This window comes from Paramisgurnus dabryanus, chromosome 13, assembly GCF_030506205.2.
Source record: "Paramisgurnus dabryanus chromosome 13, PD_genome_1.1, whole genome shotgun sequence".
NCBI classification, from domain to species: domain Eukaryota; kingdom Metazoa; phylum Chordata; class Actinopteri; order Cypriniformes; family Cobitidae; genus Paramisgurnus; species Paramisgurnus dabryanus.
Window position 1 is genome coordinate 23,613,807 of NC_133349.1, and position 24,896 is coordinate 23,638,702.

Genomic DNA, 24,896 nt, shown 5'->3' on the forward strand with positions numbered 1-24,896 from the left:
TTTCAGGTATTGGCTATACTTCTAATCTACGGAGCAGTGGGCAAACTGACCACAAATGCGTAAATAAAGTAGCCCATCCCCGTGAGTAAGGCGTTCCTCTTGGACTTTTTTCGATCAATCACACAGACAGTGGCTTCTTTTGATTAAACCCCAAATTGTCATTGGACAGAGGTAATCATGTGACAAGCAATACGGTCCAATTTCAACCTTGTCTCCATGAAAGCAATAGTTTAATGGCACCGCGGTCCCCATACGGCCGTAATCAGCAAAATAGATTTTTTTTTTGTACCCGGCACGATATTTCATTATATCTTCTTGGGTCACAAATTTGTGAGCGGCGAATTTGCAAGACTTGGAGGAGATGAATTACGAATTCGAGCGAGAGACGGGTTTTATCAATAGTCAGCCGTCGCTCGCTGAGTGCCTGACATCTTTTCCCCCTGTCGGTGATGCATTTCAAAGTTCATCAATCAAGAGCTCGACGCTTTCACACTCGACACTGATTCCTCCTCCTTTTGAGCAGACCATTCCAAGCTTGAACCCCGGCAGCCACCCTCGCCACAGCCGGCCCAAGCAGAACCCCAATGGCTTATGCCCGCTGCCTGCTGCATCCCTACCCCCAGAGTACCCTTGGATGAAGGAGAAAAAAGCATCCAAGAAAAACCAGACAACTTCGACAGCAACCACCACCGACCCTGGTCCACTGTACTTCTCCCCTCAAGGTATTTTTAAATTAAATGCAATTTTTATTGTGTTATGGTTCCTTGAAAACCTCGTGCAAGGTTTTAATTCAGTAGCTGTGTTATACAAGGTCACGTTGCTGTGGGTGCAACATACTTTGCTAGCTTATCGTAATATGTAAAGGTTGTAGTGTTTTTAGCACTTATTTGCTAGGCGGAATCTGTTCTAAATAACTCCTAAACTTTGTGTTTGCTACTTGTAGTGCAGGACATGAATTTTAATATTTGACAGTAATGAAGAATGATAGATTGCCATTACTCAACTCGGCAGCTGGCGTGTTCATTAATCTTCACTCGGACCTCTCCGCACTCACACCAGACACATCAGTATATTCTGGCATTGGGGATGAGGACACAAATTATTCTAGTGCCATGGCTTCATTCCCACAAACAATTTATGCCCCACGAGAAGCACAATGTATTTGACAAGTTTGTAAGGTCAGCTTTAAGCCCCTCGACGGCGTTGTAAAAATCACGAGTTATAATTAGTGGCGTATCAATAATGTTTAACGTTGTAATCCCTTCATAGGCTCGCCCGAGATTTCTGATGGTGGCAATGGGGCAACTCGGCGACTCAGAACGGCGTACACCAATACTCAGCTGCTGGAGCTGGAGAAGGAGTTTCACTTCAACAAGTACCTCTGCCGGCCACGGCGAGTGGAGATTGCCGCGCTGCTGGACCTTACCGAGAGGCAAGTCAAAGTATGGTTTCAAAACCGGAGAATGAAACACAAACGGCAAACGCAATGTAAAGAAAACCATCACGGTGAGGGGAAACCACCAAGTCTGGAGGAGGCAGGAGGACGGGGTGATGGGAAATGTTTTTACGAACAAGTGGCAAACAATGTATCTGGGGCGCTTTTGGAAAGAGAGAGTTATCCATTTCAGCAGAATACCTTAAGTTCTCAACAGTCACAGAATGGACACAATAGTGATTCCCAAAGCACAACTGCTTCGCCTTTAGGTAGCAATGACAAACATCTGAAACATTTTCCCAACCCGTCACCCACTGTTCCTATCTGCGCCTCAACAATGGCCCCGGATTGTGCATCTGGTCAGGACAATGGCAGTCCCTCGGCCCTGGACGTCTCTTTACAGGACTTTAACGTTTTCTCCAATGATTCCTGCCTGCACCTCTCAGATGCTGGGTCCCCAAGTTTGTCAGAGTCTGCAGACAGCCCCATTGGTTTGTCCACGGAGGCCTTTGATTTCTTCTCGGAGACGCTTACAACAATCGACCTGCAACACTTGAGCTACTAACTCTAACTGAAGTTTCATTATAGGGACGTCAATATCTTTCTCACATTGATGGTCTGTGTGTTTAATTGTGACATTAAAATAGGCTAGACCATTAATCAATGAGGTAAGTTTTTTCAATAATCGAGTGATCCGTTTTGTTTACGAAGAAAATATGGCAGGAAAAAAAAGTGATATTTTTCACGTTTTATTTTTGTATCTCTCAAAGCGCCATATTTTCATAGAATAAATTTGTACTTATTGAAAAAAAACAGCGGTGTTATTTATTTTTACAGGCTTGGAGTTTTAAATATGTATTTTTATGGTCCAAACTTATACAAATACAAAGGCCACATGGTTGTTATAAACTAATATTTTGCGGATTTACTTTGAAAAAGTTGAGTGTGGAATAATCAACAAGTACTAAATTATCATTTATTTTTCGAGTTAATAAAAAAATAATTTATAAGGTTGTTATAAAGAAAATTAAAAATAATTTCAAAACAAACATTTTGGTTCATAAAACAGCTTGATGATAATTTTGGAAAAAAGTCTTAATAATCTGTTATTTTTTCTGTAGCTTGATAAATGTCTATTTTAGATTTTTTACTTTAAAGCGTTAAAACGTTTTAGCTGCCTTTAAATTTGTAAACTAAACCTTAAATTTGTATGTCTAAACCTTGAAAGGTGATTTATATCCTGAAGCTGCGTGCACAAATAAGCCCCTTGCTGTATCTGACGGCACGGGGAATCTCCTGGCCAAAAGCTGTAACGTTTTGGAGTTCAGCGATTAAATTTTATTGCCTATTAAACCTTCGACAGGGGGTTGGTGTTGAGGCAGCACTCCACGTAATTCAATCCGTCGCTGAAAATGAGCATAAAATGTATCAGTCAAACCACATTTTAAAAAATATAACTTAATAATTGTTTACATATCTACATGTAATTGAACTTTGTGTCCTAACTTTGTATTTAAAGCTAGCTAAAAAGTTATGAAAAAAATCAGCGTCTTATAAACAGACAAGACTGCAATAACTAGCCTACGATTTCACAAAATTAGTAAAACGTTGTTCTGTTGGTGGTTACGGATTTGTGACAAAACATTACATTTTCATAATTTTAGGATTTCAAATTATACCTGAAAATGCAGCTAAAAACTATTTAAAAAGTTGCTTTGGAAATGTGCTGCAGGTTTGCCTATAAATACATGTACTAAAAATAACCGCTCGCTGTTACGGCCTTTAAACACTCAATTTTAATGTTTACTGACCAGCCAAGATTCTGGGCAAAGGCTTTACACTTTTTGTCAGCTGCGGTTCTATAAATAAAGATTAAATATAGGCTACATATTTGTATTTAAATAGATTTATTTAAATTCGGAAGTTAAATGTACATTTATTTAAAGGTTATTTGACAATGATAAGGTTTTACGTCCAGCGTCCCACATTATGTGTAGCTACAGTTAAACGCATTATTAAACATATAAACATGAATTACACCATTATTAGTTCTGAGCCATGGCTCAATGTTTTTACTTTGATTAAAGGGCCGTTTTGTCTGTTAGCCTTTAGTTATGAAGTAAAAGATCTGTAGAGCTGGAAAAATGTGAATTAGTGAGGTTGCCGACACAACTTCATATTGAAATCAGGCTACATCGAGGTGGGATTAAGTCGAAATGAACGCCTTGGATAAATAATTTCCAAACATCCGTGGCCACGTTGCATTTACAGGGTAAGTGTTGGTAATGAGGCCTACCACTCAACAACTCAAATCGCAGACAGACATTTGTTATACGAGTCTACTAACTAGACGTGGATAACTTTACACCAAAGTAAAGTCTTAAAAGGAGACGAGTATCTAGAGCTACTTGATCATAACCTGTTATAACATCTGTCCGTTTAACTTCACTTTCTTTGTGGTCTGATGGATTTTCTGACAAAGTAATATTTAAATGCTACAGTAGTTCCAACTTGTTAAATAAGTGAGGATCGGGATTCTTTTACAATATGTGACTTTGAATTTTGGCTTAAACACAAAATAATATGCAAAGTGACTTTACTTTATTGCATTCACAAAACAAAGATCAAAATTGTCCGGAGCTCTGCGGGCGTAGCGCCCAATCGTGGCTGAACAAATAGTTTGACTGACGTCCTTTGACGAAACGAAACACGTGACCTGCATTCTTTAATCAGGTTAACGACTAAGTTGAGTTTGGCATAGAGAAGTGATCCACATCCAGCTACCGTGCCCACAGCCTACATTTTGCAATCATAAAAGTAGGGAAATGGTTTCAAATTAAATAATCCTCTACATTTAAAGCCTTTTTCTAAATATTTTATGATCATTACATTTTAGTCACCCTGCTAGCAAAAATTGCACTGTGTTAAAATTAGCGATATCAACCCTGTTGTTGAGGTCTAAACAACAATTCAAGCGTTTTAAAGTCTGAACACATCAGAATTTGATATGCATTCATATAATTTTTGATAACAGCTGTTCAAACTTTTGTTCCCAGAATTAAAACCATCGACAAAATGACCACCACTAACAGCCACATTGCTCTCATGGAACTGAACCAAACTAAAAAATTAATAGTACAACCTGATTTTTAACCACATTATAGACAAAAAGTAGATGTACTTTGGACCCCATGCATCAATATTTTCCCCCAAAGTGGTCCACAGCTACGTGTATGGTGATTTTGGTTAGGGAGCATGACACATACTGGTCATCTGAGCATCTACACGGAATAGTAAGCCATCTGTGCAAAGTTCAATTCATGCCCCAACAGCTACATAATGCCTGAAGAGGAAAGCCCCACTGCTCATCCACTGACTAATGCTGTAATGTCTTTGCAGGCCAGTGCAGTCAGCCTTTGGCTGGTTTCCATGGAAACCTTGCATTTAATCTTTGTGGTCCCTTTTGTCATTCCTATGCAGGTTGGCTTCATGCAGATATTTCGCACTGGGTGGTGTAAAATCAGAGCAGAACCACTAAACATAAACAGCAAGCCCGTCATTTTACATCAAAATACATACATAGGCCTACATAATTTGTGAGTTTGCCGTTATGTTATACCACTTAGGGGTTTCAACCATTTAAGATTTTGAATCAGGAATGGCTAAAGTAAAGGATCCAAGGCAACCAAAGCAACACTACAGAATACAAATGAGGAAATTAGCTCTCTGAGGCATGATATTGTCCCATATATCACTTTTATAGAAGTATGCAAGTATTCTTTTAGTGGCATTTGCGTGGTCTGTTTCTCAATCATCTTTCTTTCTATAAAATAAAGGAGTTTTTCCTCCCAGGGCTGAAAATGAGGTCTCATACAGCTGAATCAAAGACTAGTACATGGTTACTGGTCCCTGTGGAACTGAGTCACTGTCGGTGCCTGGAAAATCTTCACGAATAAATCTAATTAATACAAATAAATAAATAAAAGTCGGATCTCATGGGAATATATATGTATATTTTTAGTTGGCTAATTCGTATGAAGCCCATTCTCATGAAATGCATACAAATAGCACACAGTGTGATTATCGTGCAATTCATACGCCAAATTCCAATTTTGCACGCATATGATACGTCAGTCCTTCCCGTTCACTTATATGGTGCATCTTTTTGTGTCGTTTTATTTATTGGTTTCTTATATGTTTTCTTGCTTTGATTTGGGGTTAGAGCAAGTTTCTGTAGCATAAAATTACATCCTAACCAAAACCCAAATCTAACCCCAACTCCAAGAAACCACGGTTTAACAATAGACAAAACATTGAGAAACCTATATAGTAAATGACATCCTAAACAAACCCAAATCTAACCCCAAACCCAAGCGACAATGGTTTAAAAAACAGAAAACAAATGAGAAATCAATAAATAAAACAACACAAAAGATGCACTATATAAGTGAATGGGAAGGACTGACATATCATATGCACCCAAAATTGGAATTTGGTGCACGATAATCACACTGCGTGCTATTTGTACGCATTTCATGAGAAAGGGTTGAACTCATACGAAATGAACGGTTCAAAAAATATGATTATTAGAAGAAAAAAAAGTAATGATGCCAAAGCCCTAACCATAAAACCAATGTCATGAGGTGAATGCAAATCCTACAAAAAATTTATGAATTTGGTAATATGAATTACAAATTAGCCACCTAATAAAATACATACGAATTGCCATGAGATGTGTTGAACAGTTACAAAAGTTATGAAAGTACATTTCAGAAATCATGTGAAGTAATTAAATAATTTGACTTAATTTATTCAAATTAATTCATTTGATTAATTCACATTGCCTGAAACACTGATAATGTGAACTCAAGATTCCATTACAGGGCCCACACTTTTGTCTAGAACACAGGTGGTGAAAGTGAGTGTCACAAGACAGTTTAAATGTTTAACGTTTAAATGTAAGCTAATTCTAAGCCTTTCAACAACAACACCTGAGCAGCCTAATCCCTCCGAAGCCAAGGGGCAAACCACCGACCCTCTCATCCTCTACGAAGTTGAACTTCACAGAAACCACGGCACCCTAAAGGCAGTTTGAGTTACAGTGGCAGGAGCAGCCCTTCAGATGTTCCTCATGTTCAGAGGCTGTTCAGGTGTTCTGATTCAGATATGACCTGCTTGTCATATGTCACGGTATTTGCCGGTGACCTCATCTCTGTCAGCTATGTTTTCAAGGCTAATGTATCTTCACCCTGCTGCCGTAAAACTAACCCCAACACATTTCAGCAGGGTTTGCATGCAGCTTTGCCAATAAAATAATGATTCTCGACAAGCTCTGCGACGCAAAAGCAAATGTGTTACAGACTCGTGTCAAAAGGCTGACATAAAAAGAAGAAATGAATTAAAACGATTCAGTCTGTGGTTTTCATAAGGCCCATTATGACCACAAAATCACATGCCGAGCAAAAATGAAATTTTTTTTCACCTTAGAGAAAACAACAAAGTAAATTGCTTAAACATTGGCAGCAATAAATGATGCCTAATTGAATTAAATATGATGATCACTGGTTGCTACGATGATACTCATGTAAAATTGCATCATTGCGCACACACACTCGCAAGCTTGCATACCTCTCTTGTAAGTTGGGGCCAGAAGCTGAGACGTGTGAACTGAGGTGAGTCCAGATCAAACAAGGCTGTCCGATGAGCATGAGATATGGAGCTGCTTCCCTCTCCTTCAAAAGGTCAAAGGGCACTTCACCTCTCTTTCCCTCTCCTCGCCAGATGGATCTGTGACCAGGTCAAATGAGGTTCAAGCAGCGCTCAAGCAGAGGATTCAAGCATGCAGCATGTCAGTGCTGAATGCCAGCCAATACTGATATAAAGTTTAACTAGCTGTTCACCCTAACATAAGGTCATTCTTATGTACAGTTTTGATAGACACACAATTATATTAGACCTTGTACAAATGAGTTTTGTATGTAAAATTAATAAATGTTTTGTTTTCACTAAAATCAAACAAAACTAAATCATATGAAAAACAACTTTCACACAATATTACAATTTGCATTTTGCAAAAATATCAGTTCTGGTCAGTCAGGTGGTCTCTGTGACAAGAGCACAGAGCCAGACGGAGATGGATAGCTATGTGTTTTTTCTACGAAAGCTGTGCATCACCCCCATTCTTCACCTGTCTCCCTTCACAGGATAAGTGGGCCCCTCTCCAAACAGCAGGCCCACTAATACATCCAAACGTACATCCATCAGTCGATAGGTCCTTCACTGAAACCCTGTAATGAACCAGAAGTGAATACATACAAAGGTAAAAGTAAGAGACATTTTGAAAAATCATGACATAACTTTTTTTACTATGTAATATTTTGAATCAGAAATGGCTAAATGATCCAAGAAAACCAAAGCAAACCCACAAACTACAAATGAGCAAATCAGCTCTATGAACTATAATAATATATCTCATAGATTATGCTTTTGCAATCCTAAAGTACTATTTCAATGGCATTTGCATTGTGTGCTTTAATTAAAGGGATAGTTCACCCAAAAATGAAAATTTACTTCCTCTCATGTTGTTACAAACTTGTATTAAGTTTAAATTTTTGGGTGAACTATCCCTTTAATGTTTTGTGTTGATAAAAACAAAGAAAGATATTTTGAGTAATGTTTTGAGTTCCATAGTATTTTTTCCTACTATGGAAGTCAATGGGGCCTCTGATCCATTTGGTTACAAACATTACTCAAAATATCTACCTTCGTGGTTATCACCCAAAATAGTTCACCCAAAAATGAAAATTTTGTCATCATTCACTCACTCTCATGTTGTTACAAACCCGCATAAATTTCTTCGTTTTGATGAACACAAATGAAGATATTTTGAGAAATGTTTGTAACCAAACCCTTCATGGACCCCATTCACCTCCATAGTAGGAAAAACTAATACTATGGAAGTAAATGGGGTCCACAAACGGTTTGGTTACAAGCAATTTTCAAAATATCTTCCTTTGTGTTTATCAGAACAAAGAAATGTATAGAGGTTTGTAACAACATGAGGGTGAGTAAATGATGACAGAATTTTAATTTTGGGTGAACTATCCCTTTAATGTTTTGTGTTGATAAAAACAAAGGAAGATATTTTGAGTAATGTTTGTAACCAAACCGATCAGAGGCCCCATTGAGTTCCATAGTATTTTTTCCTACTATGGAAGTCAATGGGGCCTCTGATCCGTTTGGTTACAAACTTTACTCAAAATATCTTCCTTCGTGGTTATCAGAACAAAGAAATATATACAGCTGTGTAACAACATGAGAGTGATGAATGACAAAATTTTCAGTTTTGGATGAACTATCCCTTTAACTCTTTTTCTATAAAAGTAAGGGAGTTTATACAATTTTTAATGCAAGTGTTTTGAACAATGTTTAGGCTGACTAAAATGCATCCACAAGGACTGATCCTAAGGACTAAGATCCTTCTTCACTTAAACCCTTTGGTGGACCATAGTTTCTTGTTTTGCAGCATGCATCTTTTCTTTATCCTCTCATAAAGGGCTAATAAAATATTAAAGGCAAGTATGATCAACTTCACAGAATCCAATTAACATGAATGCAATGAATAATGCAATGCATGTAGGGAAATTACTTGGTCTGTAAATAATTTCGTTGAATGTGAAGGGAGCGAGTGATTCCCCAGTGCACGCGCATAAGTGATGAATAATGGTGTCTAATGTGTTTGGTGGCATGTTTCTGCCTCTTCCGTATCTATCAGTCCACTTCAAACTTCCGTGTTTTGAAGGCTATCTCCTTGGGTCAAGCTGTGTGTATCACAATGAGGTCCATACCGGAAGATTTAACCACACTTATTTCAGGTAACTTATAGTCGCAAAGTTTGGATAAACCAACAGTTTATAACGCGAATGTTTTGGTCTCGGGCGCAATGAGAAATAAACGATTTCGACCTAAATTATAAAATCTACATTTATTTCTGTTGGTACAGAAAAGAGGAAGTTTCGTCCACCATTAGACGCGGTTAATATTTCCGTTAGAACACGAAGTGTTACGGTTTGTTCACTTAATCTTAAACAAAACCGAGCGCGTGAGATCTGTTTGATGTTTAAACCATACAACTAATGCCAAAAACAGAGCATTTGGATTTAAACTGCTGATAAAAATGTGTTTTACCGGAAATGTGTATGGTCACTTGCAGACTGATCAAATGTATCATCGTTGTAACGGTTTGTTGTTAGTTTGCGAGTTCTTAAAGTGACACGCACCTGTTTGCATACACCCAAACTAGAGTAATTTTGTCAGGGAAAAAGATATACATTTGACGGAGACACGTTTGATATTGACTGAACAATGTGTGTTTCCAGAACTTGAAACTTTTTTGACGGATGTTCTTAAAGGAGAACCTTTAAGCAAGAAAGCTAAAGAGAAGAAGGATGTCTTTATCAAAAAGATTAAGGAGGTGAAAGCGAGGTACGACTGAACTTATTCATCATATACTACCGGAATATTTCTGTGTGTGTAAAATAAGAAAAGAAAATAACAAATCCAAACGGTCTCTGTTGCAGCTACTCGCAGGATTTCAAGGACAAACGTAAGTTTCGAGGAGTTGCGCATCTGTGTATGTTTATATGTGCTCGTGTGTTTGGGGGAGGGGCCAACTATAAAGACTGCGGAAGTGAGCTTAATAGTGTAGTAAATGTTTCTGTCTGTCCTGTACTATACTAAGAAAAGCAATACAATACATGTACATGCATTTAAAACACGTATCAGTTATGATATATGATGTGTATATTTGCAAGATTAATGAAGTGATCTAATGTAGAGAGTTTTGAAGAAAGCATGGCACGTGCAGACTGTGCCCAGATCAGGGTTGTGTTTCTGTATAAAGAATTTACAGTTAAAATGTTGGTGGAGAGGCTGGACATCATTTTGCATTTGCGGTCATATGAAGCCTATATATTTCACAGCTGCACTTTTACCTCATTCACTGTGTCCAGGAAACATCATAGCAGTTCTTTCCGCATTACGCTAGATGCATTTGCATAATGCTTGTTCTGTTTTTTCTTGATGTCTGTACTGTCTTTACTTATATGAATTTACTGTAACAATAGAAAATGGTGAAAAGCACTGTAGAAATCATTTTAATTGAATGATTTGGGATAAGTATGCCTTATAAAGGCTGGCATCACAGGTGTACTGTTTACCTGTAGTATTCCTAGAATATCTATGCAAAGTGCATATCCTGGCAACATGGCTGGGTGCCACCTAATGCTACAACTGGAGACAAAGCAAACAAACATGCATCACCATATCCAAATTCCTATGTTATCAGATATCTGTTTCCAAACAATGCATGTCAAATCTGATATGGAGATTCTTGTTGAAATGTGTCCGTTGGGTGGAGAGCTGGACTGCCAGCTGCAACTGTTAAACGATGCTGATGAAGACTCTGTTGAACAGGTGATGAAGAGTTTGCAGAGCTCGATGAGACGGATGCCAACAATGACGGTGGATCGCTGCACTCCGAACAAACTGAAAGAGATGATGATAATGCTTACGATGGTGAGTAAATAGTTGTGGTGTTTATAGAAATGTGCAATGTGTTACAAGAGATTGTAAAATGCTTTTAAAGGCACCCATCAATTATTTCATAGTTGGTCAGTGTCAATTCTGTTACTGGTAAACTCTATTACCAAGGTAGAGTAACGGTGTTGACAGTATGTAATAGAACTGCCAGTCACACTCAAACATCTCTCTCTCTGTTTATTACAAGACGTTATTAACATAGGCTATTTAAAAATATAATCATTTAAAAAACCAAATGAACCTGATATTATATAATCGCCCAATATTTACCTAAAATTTTATATAATCTTAGCAAAGAGCCACAGTAATTTACAGTATGTTGTACATATATATTACAATTCACATGAGATATAAAACCGTTCTTATTTAGATTATGAAGGAGAACTTCTCATCTATTCTGCACTACTTTGCAGCCTCTGTCATACACAGTATGATTGTGGCAGTCCTTTATCATGTCCTGTCAAGGATTTTTAGTAGTGGTAAGAGAAAACACAAAAGCTGAATGAGGTGTTTGAAAGACTGATGTAACCTGGCAACAGGCTCAGGAACGGTTTGAAACCACAGACATGAAGGGTTTGGCTCTCTTTTGTCTCTGACCAAATGGTTTATGGTCTGTAGCTTAGACAATGCCGCCCACAGCCAATGTCAATTCAGGCTCCTGTTTTATGGTCTTCTGCTAAATGAAAGCTGTCGGTAGAAATCCAAGTTCTTCCGACTCATTTTGAGTCACGGTACATATCTGATTATAACATTTTGAAGCTCACAGCTTCATGACTTTGAGTCGGTTTTCATTATACGGTTTGTGTGTGTGTGTGTGTGTGTGTGTGTGTGTGTGTGTATGGGAGGATGAGGTTTACAGCTGTAGCACACTTGTGTGTTTTATAGGTGCTTTCGCATTGTGCCTGCCAAAGAGCACAGCTGCTCAGCTCAGAGATGAGACCGAGGCCTCTTAGGATATGGTACAGATTGTAGATCAGTCAAAATGAGGCTTGGAGATTTAGCAGAAACGTTATTTGGGCCTGTTGATTTTGCACAAAGGTACCGTATGTAATATAAGTCTCAGGTGTACCTAAAGTTTCAGCTCAAAATATCCCACAGATCATTTGTTATAGCATGTCCAAATATTTGAGCGGGAGCAAAAAGTACTGTTTTCATGTGTGTACCTTTAAATGCGAATGAGCTACTGCTTTCGGTTAAAAATAGATCAGACAATAGTATATTTAGCCGAAATGTGCTAACAAACACATTTAGAAAAGCTCTTGGGTAGGGTGACCATACGGGTCATTCTTCCCGGAATTTCGGGCCAGGATTTCGGTGCGTCTTTCGGAAGTCGTATTTGTTGACCGCATACGCCTTTCAGTTAAAAACATAAGAGATACAATCGTAGTTTCATTGTTACCTTAAAATGTAATGGTTGCTTTTCTGTAATAATAATAATAATCCTCTATGATGCGGTCGACTTTCTGAAGACGCAACCGAAACCCTGGCCAGGACGCGTCCGGGAAGAATGGAACGTATGGTCACCCACAGTGTTGGGGAAAGTTACTTTTAAAAGTAATGCATTACAATATTAAGATACTCCCCAAAAAAGTAACTAATTGCGTTAGTTACTTTTCATGGAAAGTAATGCTTAAGTTACTTTTGCGTTACTTTTTCTTACTTGGCTGAGGCTTGATCTCTTTCAACTCAAACTGTTCCTGCTCAGGCGCACAGAGTGCGTAATTCTACGTTAATATGTTCAGTTTAATTCAGTACATAATTTTATTTTTAAATTGAATTAATTAAACTGAAAAGTAACTCGCATTACTTTTTTAAAAAAGTAACTCAAATATTAATGTGTACATTTATAAAGTAATGCGTTACTTTACTCGTTACTTCAGAAAACTAATATTATTACGTAATGCGAGTTACTTGTAATGCGTTACCCCCAACACTGGTCACCCAATTTCGGGTCAAAACAACCAGTCAGTCAGTGTCTGTGGGTAAGGCTTTTTTAGTGTGACATCACATTAACAAGGGATTCAACGCATGTCTAATGAGACTGCTCTGGTTTAATGGGGATTAAAAAAGGAAAAGAGGGTGATTTTTTTTTTCCTGGGCCTTTAAGAAACAAAACCAAATGTGGAAGTCAGTAGGTACCAGTGTTGTATGGTTGCCAACTTTCTTTAAAATCTCATACAGGTTTGACATGAGAATGAATAAATCATTTTTATTTTTGGGTGAACTATCCCTTTAATGTCCTTTCTCAGACTCAGGCTCAATCTTTTGACAGTCAGAGTTTCACCTGTTTTTAGTTAAGGGCTGCATTTTGGGGGGGACCTGTATTTAGCTTTGTAATGAAGTGGAACATGTTTGTTTATATTTACCAAAAATTATTTTGCATTTACAATAAACGACACAATCTGTGCCGATAAATTCTTATTTCCCAAATCCCATTCATACCTGAATGAGCATAAATGTAGATGTCAGTCAGTGAATGAATAAACAGACAGCATGTTTTCTTTGCCTGTTCTTTCACATTTTTCGACCCTTATTTAACTCAAATCCACTCGGAGGGTGTTCAGTTTGCTTTTCACAGTCAGCGTGTGTCACGCTCCCTTGACACCCACTTTTTACATAATCGCAAACATTCCACAATTGCCAGTGTCATTCATAACACCTCAACTCCCTCAAACTCATTCAGCAATGCAATGCTAGTGTGTACACAAGAGAGGGGAGGGCTGTGTAAACCAGAGGGGAGGTTTGCTATGAAAACAGAGCATGCATCTGTTTCACATACTGCTGTACCTGAAAAAACCATGCATGCAAGCCTATCCAGTCCACACAGGTCGGAATCCCTTTTCGAGTCTCGCTTGGCAACAACCGTTGATTTGTAAACCTAAAGGGGGCAGAAGTCATTTTTTTGGCTGCGTATAGCAGATTTATATTATTCAATGAGAAAGCAGGTGCTCCTTTCAGTGGCTTTTTCACCTGCACAGTATTTCTAGTCATAAATAAGCCGCAGTAAGATGATAATTCTCAGATTACTTATTAGATGTAACTTTTTTTGTTTCGAACAGGAGTCCAGCAGTATCCTCCAGTGGCAGCTCAGGACCTTCCATCCGTTTTAAAGAGCGGATACCTGGAGAAGCGCAGAAAGGGTTTGTTACCGCATTCATGCGTAGATTACTCATGCAAGAGCCTCATAAACACATTTTAACTTTACTTTGTCATCTATAGATCACAGTTTCTTTGGCAACGAGTGGCAGAAGAGATGGTGTGCCTTAAGCAACAATATTTTCTACTACTACGGTAGTGAGAAAGGTATTTAGAGTAATCAATTCAGTTCAAATTTATTTGCATGGAGCTTTTCACAAAGCACACTGAAAAAATTATTAATTCAATTTACTCAAATTTTTTAGGTAAGTGGCTGCAATCAATTTATTTAAGCCACATTTAAACAAAAGTTTTTTAAAAATGTTTTCTAATTTTTTTGTTTAAATGTAGCTTAAAGAAATTGATTGCAACAAAAAATTGAGTAAATTAAATTAATCATTTTGTTCAGTGCATACACTATAAAAAGCATTTTTGTCAAACCTACATTATTTGTTAAGTTAAAGTAACATAAAAATATAAGTTATTTCTAAGTTATGACAACTTATCACCGGTCAAAATTTAAAATAGTAGGTTGAAACCAAGTTGTTTTAACTTTATGCTGCATTTTTTTACAGTGTAAAGATGCTTTATAGAAATGCATATTTATAAAGAAAGTTGTTAGTTTAAATTATAATAATTTAAAAACATGATTTAGTTTCTCCTTTGTTCAATCCAATGAGTCAATAATCTACAATCATTTACACATGACTAGATAAACAGCAGAAGGGAGAGTTTAATATTTGTGGCTACACTGTCAAGATGAACAGCACCCTGCGGAAAGATGCTAAGCGAGATTGCTGCTTTGAGGTCTCGGCTCCAGACAAGCGAGTATATCAGGTCAGTATCCATGTAATAGTGCAGTTAGGGATGTCGCAATGATTAAATAATCGTCTCGTCGTGATTGTTTGACCTCATCTGGATGATTTTAGATCACCGCAATGATTGCATATCTCTCTAAAAAACACAAGGGGGAGCTGCAGTGGCTGTATAAATGAGACCGTATCAGATGGCGCTCCTTAACTGACAGTGTAACATACGATACATTGCAAAGCCATTCAATACAGTGGAAAAAACTGCATTTAAAGAAGTGCTGCAAAACTTTGATAAGCAGTATGAACTGCCATGTAAAACATACATTTCCAAAACAGCAAATCCAAAGTTAGGGAAGTAAAGGATGCTTTTATTAAGGATCTGTAAGGAATAATTTTTTTTGCAGCCACTGCATACATATGGTCCAGTACTAATATGACCTTAGTAGGACTGGTTACTAATTAAGGCCGGTTCTGGTATAGTCAGTTTATTTTGATTTCTTTTTTTCAGTTATTTTTCAGACACTTTATTGTGTTTATTTATAAAGAATTTTCAGTTTTTGAATTATTTTATTAAAGGGGACAGAGAATGAAAAACCAATTTTACCTTGTCTTTGTTGAATAATGGTAGTCTACCCGCATTCATGAATATACAAAAAGTGCTAGACATGCTAAACATCTCAGTCTCATAGGAATTCCTCGTTTAGAAATGTCAGCCAGAAAACGGCCCAATCTGAAAAACTGATGCTTATGACATCACAGGCATCTAACTGCCCCTCCACTTTAAAATAATTGGCTACATTTTTTGAGTGGCAGCAAAGTCAGCCAATCAGTAATGAGATTGCAAGTTAAGCCAGTAGGGGGAGCCAAATAGGTGCAAAACCACTTGTTTAAAATCTCACACCCTAATAGAGCTATCTGAGAGAGGTTTTTAGGAAGTTTCTAAGGCATTACAGACCCAAACAAAAAAAAATTTGTCTACATGTCACAAGGATAAATACCCCGTTCAATCATTCTATGTCACCTTTAAATAATTACTTTTAAATATGTGTTATGTGTATTGATATTTACTGGTAAACCTTGCAAAACATTTAATTTAAATAATTACAACAATGTGTGAAAATTATTTCATGAACAAACTTGTATGACAATTCAATGTCAAAGCAATAAAATAAACAATTAATCGTCATAATCTCCAAAGCCCGTAAACAGGCAATTAATCGTTTATTAGGCAATTAACCGCCAGTCAAATGTCATAATCGTACAATCAGCCCTAAGTGCAGTGTATTGTAATCCTTTGATCGTGAGAAGCCCATATATGGTATAATACGTAAAACGACAGTAAAATATTGTGGTCATTGTGAAAAGGTTCTCCATCTTTATAAAACTTCTTACTGTATGTTTTGATGCCACAGTTCTGTGCTGCGTCTGAGAAAGATGCGAAGGAATGGGTGGAGCACATTGACTTTCTGATTAAAGGTTAGATTTCACAATGTTCTGTCACACTTTGGCTAGCAAGCATCGGCTTGACGCAATTACATTATGGTTTGTGTATGTGCTTTGCCACACAGACATGGGTGGAATTATACCTGAGGATGAAGAGGAGTATGATGACTGTATGCCTGCCAGCAAGTCAACTGCCAGCATGTCAAGTGCCAGCATACCCGCACCTATCGATGATGACATCTATGAAGAGCTCCCTGGTTTGCCATTTATTTGATTATTGCATCAGTTTAATCAAGATGAGTGTTCAAGTACAGTAGGCAATTTCCGAGGGATTAATCCAGTGATAATGCCAATGGAAATTGCATAGTTTGGTATGTCGACCTTTGCCTTGACTGATACATCTATTGTCTCCCTCTCAGAGGAAGATGATCCACAGCCTGTTAAACCACCAGTGACCCTGCCTAACAAACCCGCACCACCATCTGCCCCTGTGACAGGTAATTACCACTAGGTCATCGGGAATGTCCATCCTCTACCTGCACTGCAGTCCCATAACACCGTATTGACTCCCTGATCTGCCTGGGTGGCTATTGTTTGTTCCTGCAACTTTATTCCCCACAAAAATGAGGAATGGGAAGTGGATTTTGAAGGGACATCTATTTATGTTTATCCATGTGAATGATGCTTTCATCCAAAGTGATCTGAAATGCGTTTAAGGTGCAGCTTATCATTAAGTCAAACTGTCGGCATTAGTTGTACCACGTTAAGGATCAAGTGGCATTAAAATAGTGAGACAGAGAGGAAAATGAGGTCTAGAAACGTGGATATTGGAGGTACATATGGATTTGGCAGATTAGATGGTGAAGTAAAAATGATGACAGGAGCGGGAAGGTTGTCTGGACCACAGGAACCAGCTGTCTTCATGAACTCTCAGGAATTTCATGCTAAAATTTCGACTTTTCGTTTGGTGCACATATGTGACCCATTCTGTAAAAGCCCATCTGAAGTAATTTTATTGTGATTTTCTGTTTTCTACATAAAATCATCCTAGATAATGTAAAGAACATTCTGTGAAAATATAACTTTTATATCTTTAATAGTAAGGTCATGTCAAAGATTGAAATAAATAAGTAAAATCGAATTTGACGTTCCTAATCTTATAATTACATTACGAGAATTTAGCCTGGGTTTCCCAGACAGGGTCACATATTATTTATACATTAAATTCGTGCCGTATCAAACTTTCTTATTCAGTTTTGTGTTCATTCATAGAGCAAAAGCTTTTATAACTAAACAATATGGGCTGTAGCGTTTTTCCTGGCCTGCGCGAGTGAAGCCTGTATCCTGCAGGGCGCTGGGCATTGGGCAGGGGTTGGTAGGCATTGGCAGGAAGTGACTGTGGCCCACCATGGCCCTCTGCTCCAGGCTCACAGCACAGGAAGTCCTGCTGACAGAGACGATGGCTGAGGCAGGATCTCATGACAGATGCTCAGAGGAGGAGGCCAGCTAGAGCACTAGAGAGAGCCGTGATGATGAGAAAACTACAGGCTTGACTCTCAAGCTTTGAAAAATTAAGATTATCACTTGATTATTATTAGGAAATGGCTGTTGGCGGCTTTTGGTGGGGTCTAAATGGTTTTTTAAAAAAACCTTTCTGTAATATTAGATGACTGCAGCAGCCAGCAGGGGAAGTGTGATGCCAGGATGTTTAAAGAGGGAGCGCTGAATTTAATCTAAAAACAGCAGTGGGCAAGATTATATATAGAAAATAATTATAACAGTCTGCTAAATCAGCATAGCTGTGTATATGGCAGTAATAATATTTTGGTGGTAGATGTTTATCTTTAGGGGTATTTTTATATGAACGCTGTTTACTAAACACCCACTCAAGATGAACTGTTTTTAGGGAAACAAGCACCACGAATGAGTAAATGTTATTATTGTGTAATGGACCGGAAATATACCTCTTTCATTATATTTTGATAGGAAAATTACGTGTTATATTGAAAGACATCATATACAACGAAATCTTTGCCAAAATTTTGCCAAATGCATCCAAATGACAATGATTAAGTGTTTCTGTAGCAATGTTATCCTATGGAATTATGTAGGCGTAATTTTTTGTCTGTAATTAGAAGCCATGTCAGTTTTCTGCCCACCTTGCATGTTTACTCTCTGCTGCCCACTAGTGGACATGACTGACCCAGAAAAAAACACTCTAAACCACACACACATGTATACAAATGCTTTCACGTGGCCTATGTGCATGCATGGGTAGGTTGTCATGAGACAAATGTTCAGAAAAAGCCGACAAGTTCTGAACCAACAATGACTTAAAATTAGTGCTGGGAAAAGATTAATCGCGATTAATCGCATTCAAAATAAAAGTGATTTTTTGCATAATATGTATGTGTGTGTGTAATAAGTGTAATTATGTATATTTAACCACACACACATACATATAGTCATTTCAGATTTTTAAAAAATGTATATATAATTTTTTTTACATTTATATATAATATAGAATATATAAAAATATACATAAATATATATACACATGTAAATGTTTCTTAAATACATACATGAATGTGTGTGTATTTATATATACATAATAATTAAACACAGCACACACAAACATGTTATGCAAAAAAAATCACTTTTATTTTGAATGTGATGCAATTAATCTTTTCCCAGCACTACTTAAAGGAACAGTATGTAGGATTGTGGCCAAAACTGGTATTGCAATCACAAAACTTGTGGCTAAAATCATACAAATGTATAAATGCATAAGTTTAATGTGAGTTAAAGGAAAACGCCACTGTTTTTCAATATTTTACTATGTTCTTACCTCAACTAAGATGAACTAATACATGCCTAAATTTTTTCATTGTGTGCACGTTTAATATTTGTACAGCGCTTTGTGAATTTGTTAGCATTTAGCCTAGCCCCATTCATTCCTATGGCTCCAAACAAAAGTTTTATTTTGTGCCACCATACTTACTCGTGTATCTAATCGTGTAACAGTCTTTAAATAGGGAAAACATGGAAGTGTTTGGTGGCTTATAAATTCATCCCTGATTGGAGCCATAGGAATTAATGCGGCTAGGCTAAATGCTAACACATTCACAAGGCGCTTTACAAAGATTAAAAGTGCACGCATTGAAAAAAGATAGGTATGTATTAATTAATCTAAGTTGAGGTAAGAACATAGTAAAATATTAAAGTTTTCCTTTAAATCTGTGATGACCTATGCAACCACAAATCCTTTATTTATTTGCTAAAAGTTTTATTCTTTTCTCCACAGTGGTGGACAAACGCACAGACTATGCAAACTACTTCCAGGGCTTGTGGGACTGCTCCGGGGATCAACCAGATGAGCTGTCCTTTAAAAGGGGAGACACCATTTACATTCTCAGCAGGGTAAGACAGGAGTCAGTGGAGTGTCCTGGAAAGTTCCAGACTCGCCGCAGTTGTCATTGCGGCCAGAAATAATACAGCATGAGGTAATGTTTGTTACCGTGCTTGTGTTGCCCTCTCCGACGTCAGGGGGAAAAACGAATTTGTAAAAAATACATTCAGTCATATACAGTTAAATAAATATGAAATGATGTCTGGGTTGCACATATGAGTCAGATTGAAATGGTTCGTTTTGGATCAGTTTGTGCAAGCCGTGTCTCGTTCGTTTGACAGAGAAGGGCCTGGATTTTCGAATGTGGGAGCTTAATACACCCTGTCCTGTACTCGGTGATGGGATTAGTCTTGTCACTACGGAAACCATTTTAGTGTTCTTGGCCCTGAGCGGAGCAGTCTGGCAGCCAATGGCATTCTGTCACCTCTCTCCATGTCTACCCGCTATGTGTGTTTGTGTATGCATCCGAATTTGCATGTGTGGGTATTTCGGTATTGGAGGACGGCATAGTGCCATGTTCAGTAAGGTTAACCAGCCGCAGACCTTTAACATACACATTTCTCAGTCAGTCACTATTTATGGCCGTGATGGCAGTTTGTGTTCACAGGAAACCCTGAATCTACCTCTGTATTCACACCAGGTGTGGCTGAGAAGTGCGCTTGGTTAAAAACTTCCCGTGCCTGTCAGCTCCGATGCATGCAGATTTGGGTCTTGCCTGTGGGGTTTGTACCTGGCTGGTAGCGTTAGCTTGATCAGGGCTCCTTGAAACGGGCCTTTCAACTCCCAGAATCAAACCAAGCATCTTGCTGCTTTCCTATAAGCATGACCTTTTAAAGAAAAACACTAATGCATGCCACAGATAGGTATGCATGTTCTTGAGTTCACCTTTAGATAGAGAGAGTTTTGAATTATTGACCTCATGTTCCTTTCATACCGTCTCGTATCCATTAGGTAATGGAGCGAGTTGAAGTCTCCGAAAATGATTGCTTGTGAAAGAAGCAGACACAAAAAAAGATCTGCTGAATGCAGCTTTCCATAATTTCACCCAATTTATTTATACACATTTTATTAGGGACACAGGAATGTGCAGAAGCAAGATAATGTATCTTCGGGAGAATTAGAGATGACGTCCCAATTTTAGCCATGGCTAAAAATCCATAATTTGTAATGGATATATAAAGCATGCCAATGGGGAAATTAACTCATTCTGTTAAAAGTCAGCAGGCTGTCAGAATATGACAGAATGTGGTCTGAATGAGATCCAGGGCCGGTGCCCTTTTTCAGAGCAATTCTGCCATCTAGTGGCTACAATTGGTTAAGCCAATTTATCACCACACTTACTGAAATGTTTACTGTATATGTACATAATGTGATAAAAGTATAATGCATTTCTGTAGCTCGGCATAGCATTGCTAAGCTGTGAAAGGTAGTGGGTTCGATTCCCAGGAAACATGCATACTCATTTTTATTAGTTTTGGATAAAATCATCTGCCAAATGCGTAAATGTGCATGTAAAGGTATGCAGACCTGTTAACACACCAATTTAATGTTATAACAGTACTGCTCGACACATTCATAACAATGCATTCGGCTTATTTGTGCCATTTTATGGATTTAACACAGACTAGGTTACTCTAACTATGGCAAGCACTCTTTTGTACCATAACCCCTTCCCCCTCTCTGCAGGGTTTGCGGATGACCATAAAGCTGATGTGGGTATAGTGTCCAGCTGTGGCTCAGAAGCCATTCATAGCGGTCCGAGGAATACACCGGTAGGGCTATTTAGTGGCCTACCTCTTCCCCTTGGCCATGCAGCAGCTGCACGTCTACACCCCAACCCCCCTCCATATAACCCCCCGTCCAGACCCTCGGTGACTCTGAAAGGGTATTGACCATCAGACCAGAGGGAGGTGTCACGGCCCTAAATCATTTACACCACACTCTTTCCTTTTCAAAGCAGGGCACTGTGTGCTGTAAATGATGCTTGGTGAAAATAGTACGCATACGGTCCGTCTGAGGTCCAAGAGCTGACCTACCTCGAATAAGTATGTAAATCACTTATGACTTACGTAACGTGAATTATACACGTGTCCGTGTGTGGGCATTGAGCCGGACCTCGAGGTCTCATTGCTTTCCTCTTATTAGGAGGTGAGTGTGACAAATCCGACCCTCCCGAACATTCGGACACATGTGCTCGCACACCTAGGGAGGCTTGATCACAGCGCCTGCCCCTTGTCAATGAGGTGTGTCTGTATCAAAGGACAGATACAGGATGTTTTTCCTTCAACCGCTTTCACATACGTACTTCCTGTCTGGTTTCACACAGCCCAGACAAATGCCCTGTATTCGTCTGCCTGTGTGGGATAAGGAGCTGTAAATCCTGCCCTTCGACCCTTCAGTTCAATTTTTAGCTTGCAGCTATTTAAAAAAAACTGATAGATACGATTGGAGTGATTTTTTTTTATCATCTACAATATCAATTTTAAAAGTACTTATGTACAATATTACCTAATTGATCTCTTATTTATGCCCGCGGTTGCCTTTCAGCAATGAGAAAGAGCGCATTTCCTCTCCAAGGGCCGTCCGAGGCAGAGAGACGCTCTCCATTACGTCTGCGACAGCTGTCAGCAGCTGCATAACCAGACCCGTGTTTTATAGATAGATGTTTGCACGCAGGCATTAAGAGGTTTGCTGGCCGGAGCCGAGCACTATACATTATACAGCAGGAATCACTTAGACCGCCGAGGTCAAGTAGGGGCCCACAAACTTCATATTTAACTTTCGATGGGCTGAGATTCAAGCCTCATTTCTCTTTTTGAATCATACCGAGAGACATCTTCCCCCCGACAGTAAGGTGAAGGATGGAGGGTGAAGAGCAGGGAGTGTCTTGTCAGCTTGAGGAAGATCAAAGCCTTGAATGTCATAGAGAAGAAAGCGCTTAGACGTTTGGATTGAGATGTAACCGAATGTTCTTCATAAGAACTGAAACATTTTGAAAACGGGAAGTTACAAATCCTCCTTTGGTTTAAAGAGGACTTTTGGGAAGTCTTGTGAAATTTGTGTTTGTACATGTGTCCCAGTTTAGAAACACTTCCTCAGGTGTTGGTGTCAGTAAAGAGCAACCAACAATACCAATGACCCTCTGATGAAGGGAGGGCTCACTAAGGTGCTTTAAGGGCCTACAGAAGACGACCCTCCCAACCCATAAACATCCTACCCTGGGCCCTGTGAATTATTGCAACGTCCCTTTGCTGGACTTTGTGCCCGTATCAAGAATCCTGGGACTGTTCGGGTTTTTTTTAAAGGTCTGCTGGGAAAGAGTTTACGGCATTGAAGATCAGACAACTTGAGTGCTTTTGGTCTTTTCCGGTTTTGTCTCATCTCACCGTCATCCACGCTTCTTCTTTATTTAATGAAAGAATGCAGACATCTGCCTCAATATAGCCCTTTATTCAGAGGGCATCTGTGAGCGAAATATCATGGACTTGGAGAATCCGCAGGGTTTGGGAGCTTTGAAGTGAATGTCGCTCCGTGATCTGTTTGTAATTACGGAATAAAGTACAAGAGAAGGGTTGAAAAGGGAACGCGAGACAGATGAATGGATCTTATCTGCTTCTTTATCTTTATGGTTATCTATTCCGTGAGCTGGAGAAGAGCTGATCTCAGTTGATCTGTCTCTGTATGTAAAAAAGCCAAATCACAGATCTGTTGTACTTCATACTAAACATATCAGTCGTATGCGTTCTCCGGTGGAATCTTTATAGGTCCTGTGGGTCATGTGTCCTTGAATTGGCCTAGGAAAGACAGACGGAATGAGGCACGGGTGAAGTGGGGGTGGGGATAGAGACAGTATGAGAAGATGAGCTGAAGATGTACGGGTCAATGAACTATAAATATCGACAGTTTTTTTCCCCTTGAGCGCTGACCTATGAGGTTTGACCTTTTTCGATTGTGTCACTGCTCTGATTGGTGCACGGGAGTTTAATGTGCTCCTGTAGCTCAGTTGGGGTTAGCAGCACAAAAGGTTGTGGGTTCGGTACCCAAGTAACCGAATAGGCTACTGATAAAATGTATACTTTGAAGTTGCTTTTGTCAGGTTCATAAATGCAATGTAAGATTTGCCTAATCTCCAGTCAGTTGTTTTACTTGTGTGTGTGTGTTTTTTTTTTTTACAGGAGTACGACATCTTTGGCTGGTGGGTGGGGGAGATGAAAGGGACTATCGGCATCGTGCCTAAAGAATATCTTCTGGAATTGTACGCTTTGTAAAGGTTTCTGGGTAAGTAAGTGTTAAACCAAGCATATCTGGTCTGATTCTGATCAAATCGCACTGAAAAATATATAAACCATAAGAATAATTGTCAAGAATATTGACCCGAGCTCTCACTGTGGCGGTACCCTTTAAAAATGTCCTAATTTGTACCATTAGGAACAGCTATGTATACTGGGGCACTATTATAAACTCTTTTTGCTATAAAAAAAAAAAAATTATATATTTTAACCATTTTTTTCTGATGATGGCCTTTCATGTGCCTTTGTTTGTAAACTTAAGATCTATTTTTATGTTTTTGTTCATGTTAAGGGAGCTCTTCACGGCCTGCTGTTGCTGTCTGTAATTGTGTGTTTCATAAAGCAGAGTCCCTGTTTAAAAGCACAAATAACTTTAAACATATGCAGTGGCAGATGTTGAGCACATGTGATGCTTCATTGTCTCCGCTTATTTAATTCACATCTTCTCTTGTATTTAAGCTGATTGATTGAATGTAATGTTTTTGCCATTCTAATGCATCATAAAAATATATGTAGGCGTCTGTGAAAACTATATGAAATAAAGATTATGTTATTGCAATCCCAAAACGCTCACTAGTTTATTGCGGTTCGCTGTTGAAATTATGGCCACCAGATGGCAGCAGGTTCCACGTAATGGACTGCAAACTGATCTCGAGTCGCAGTCTTAGCATTGATGAATTTTCCTGCGTTGCTTGAATCACATTTCCAAACCGATGGGAAACAACATATCTGACCTTTCAAATAGAAACATAACAAACATATCAAACTGCAGT

At 38.6% G+C, this 24,896-nt stretch overlaps 2 protein-coding genes and 1 long non-coding RNA gene across 3 annotated transcripts in view; 2 read left to right on the top strand and 1 right to left on the bottom strand.

Moving 5' to 3' along the window:
* Positions 1-10,066, bottom strand: part of LOC135743564 (uncharacterized) — an 11,695-nt gene extending 1,629 nt beyond the window's left edge. Inside the window, exons 1-3 of the long non-coding RNA XR_010530538.1 lie at positions 9,950-10,066; positions 7,623-7,722; positions 7,064-7,222 (exon numbers count right to left, since the gene is read on the bottom strand). This is a non-coding gene — a long non-coding RNA (uncharacterized lncRNA). The remainder of the gene's footprint in view (positions 1-7,063; positions 7,223-7,622; positions 7,723-9,949) is intronic.
* On the top strand, positions 7-2,220 carry hoxa2b (homeobox A2b). The gene is made up of 2 exons (XM_065246153.2): positions 7-722; positions 1,270-2,220. The coding sequence occupies exons 1-2, from the start codon at positions 362-364 to the stop codon at positions 1,998-2,000; spliced, it is 1,092 nt and encodes a 363-aa protein (XP_065102225.1). The 5' UTR covers positions 7-361; the 3' UTR covers positions 2,001-2,220.
* Positions 9,151-24,690, top strand: skap2 (src kinase associated phosphoprotein 2). Its single transcript, XM_065246042.2, has 13 exons — positions 9,151-9,309; positions 9,814-9,919; positions 10,015-10,040; positions 10,910-11,011; positions 14,095-14,175; positions 14,255-14,338; positions 14,883-15,007; positions 16,395-16,458; positions 16,551-16,682; positions 16,845-16,922; positions 19,730-19,845; positions 24,010-24,112; positions 24,416-24,690. The coding sequence occupies exons 1-12, from the start codon at positions 9,168-9,170 to the stop codon at positions 24,100-24,102; spliced, it is 1,149 nt and encodes a 382-aa protein (XP_065102114.1). The 5' UTR covers positions 9,151-9,167; the 3' UTR covers positions 24,103-24,112; positions 24,416-24,690.
* The last annotated feature ends 206 nt before the right edge of the window (positions 24,691-24,896 follow it).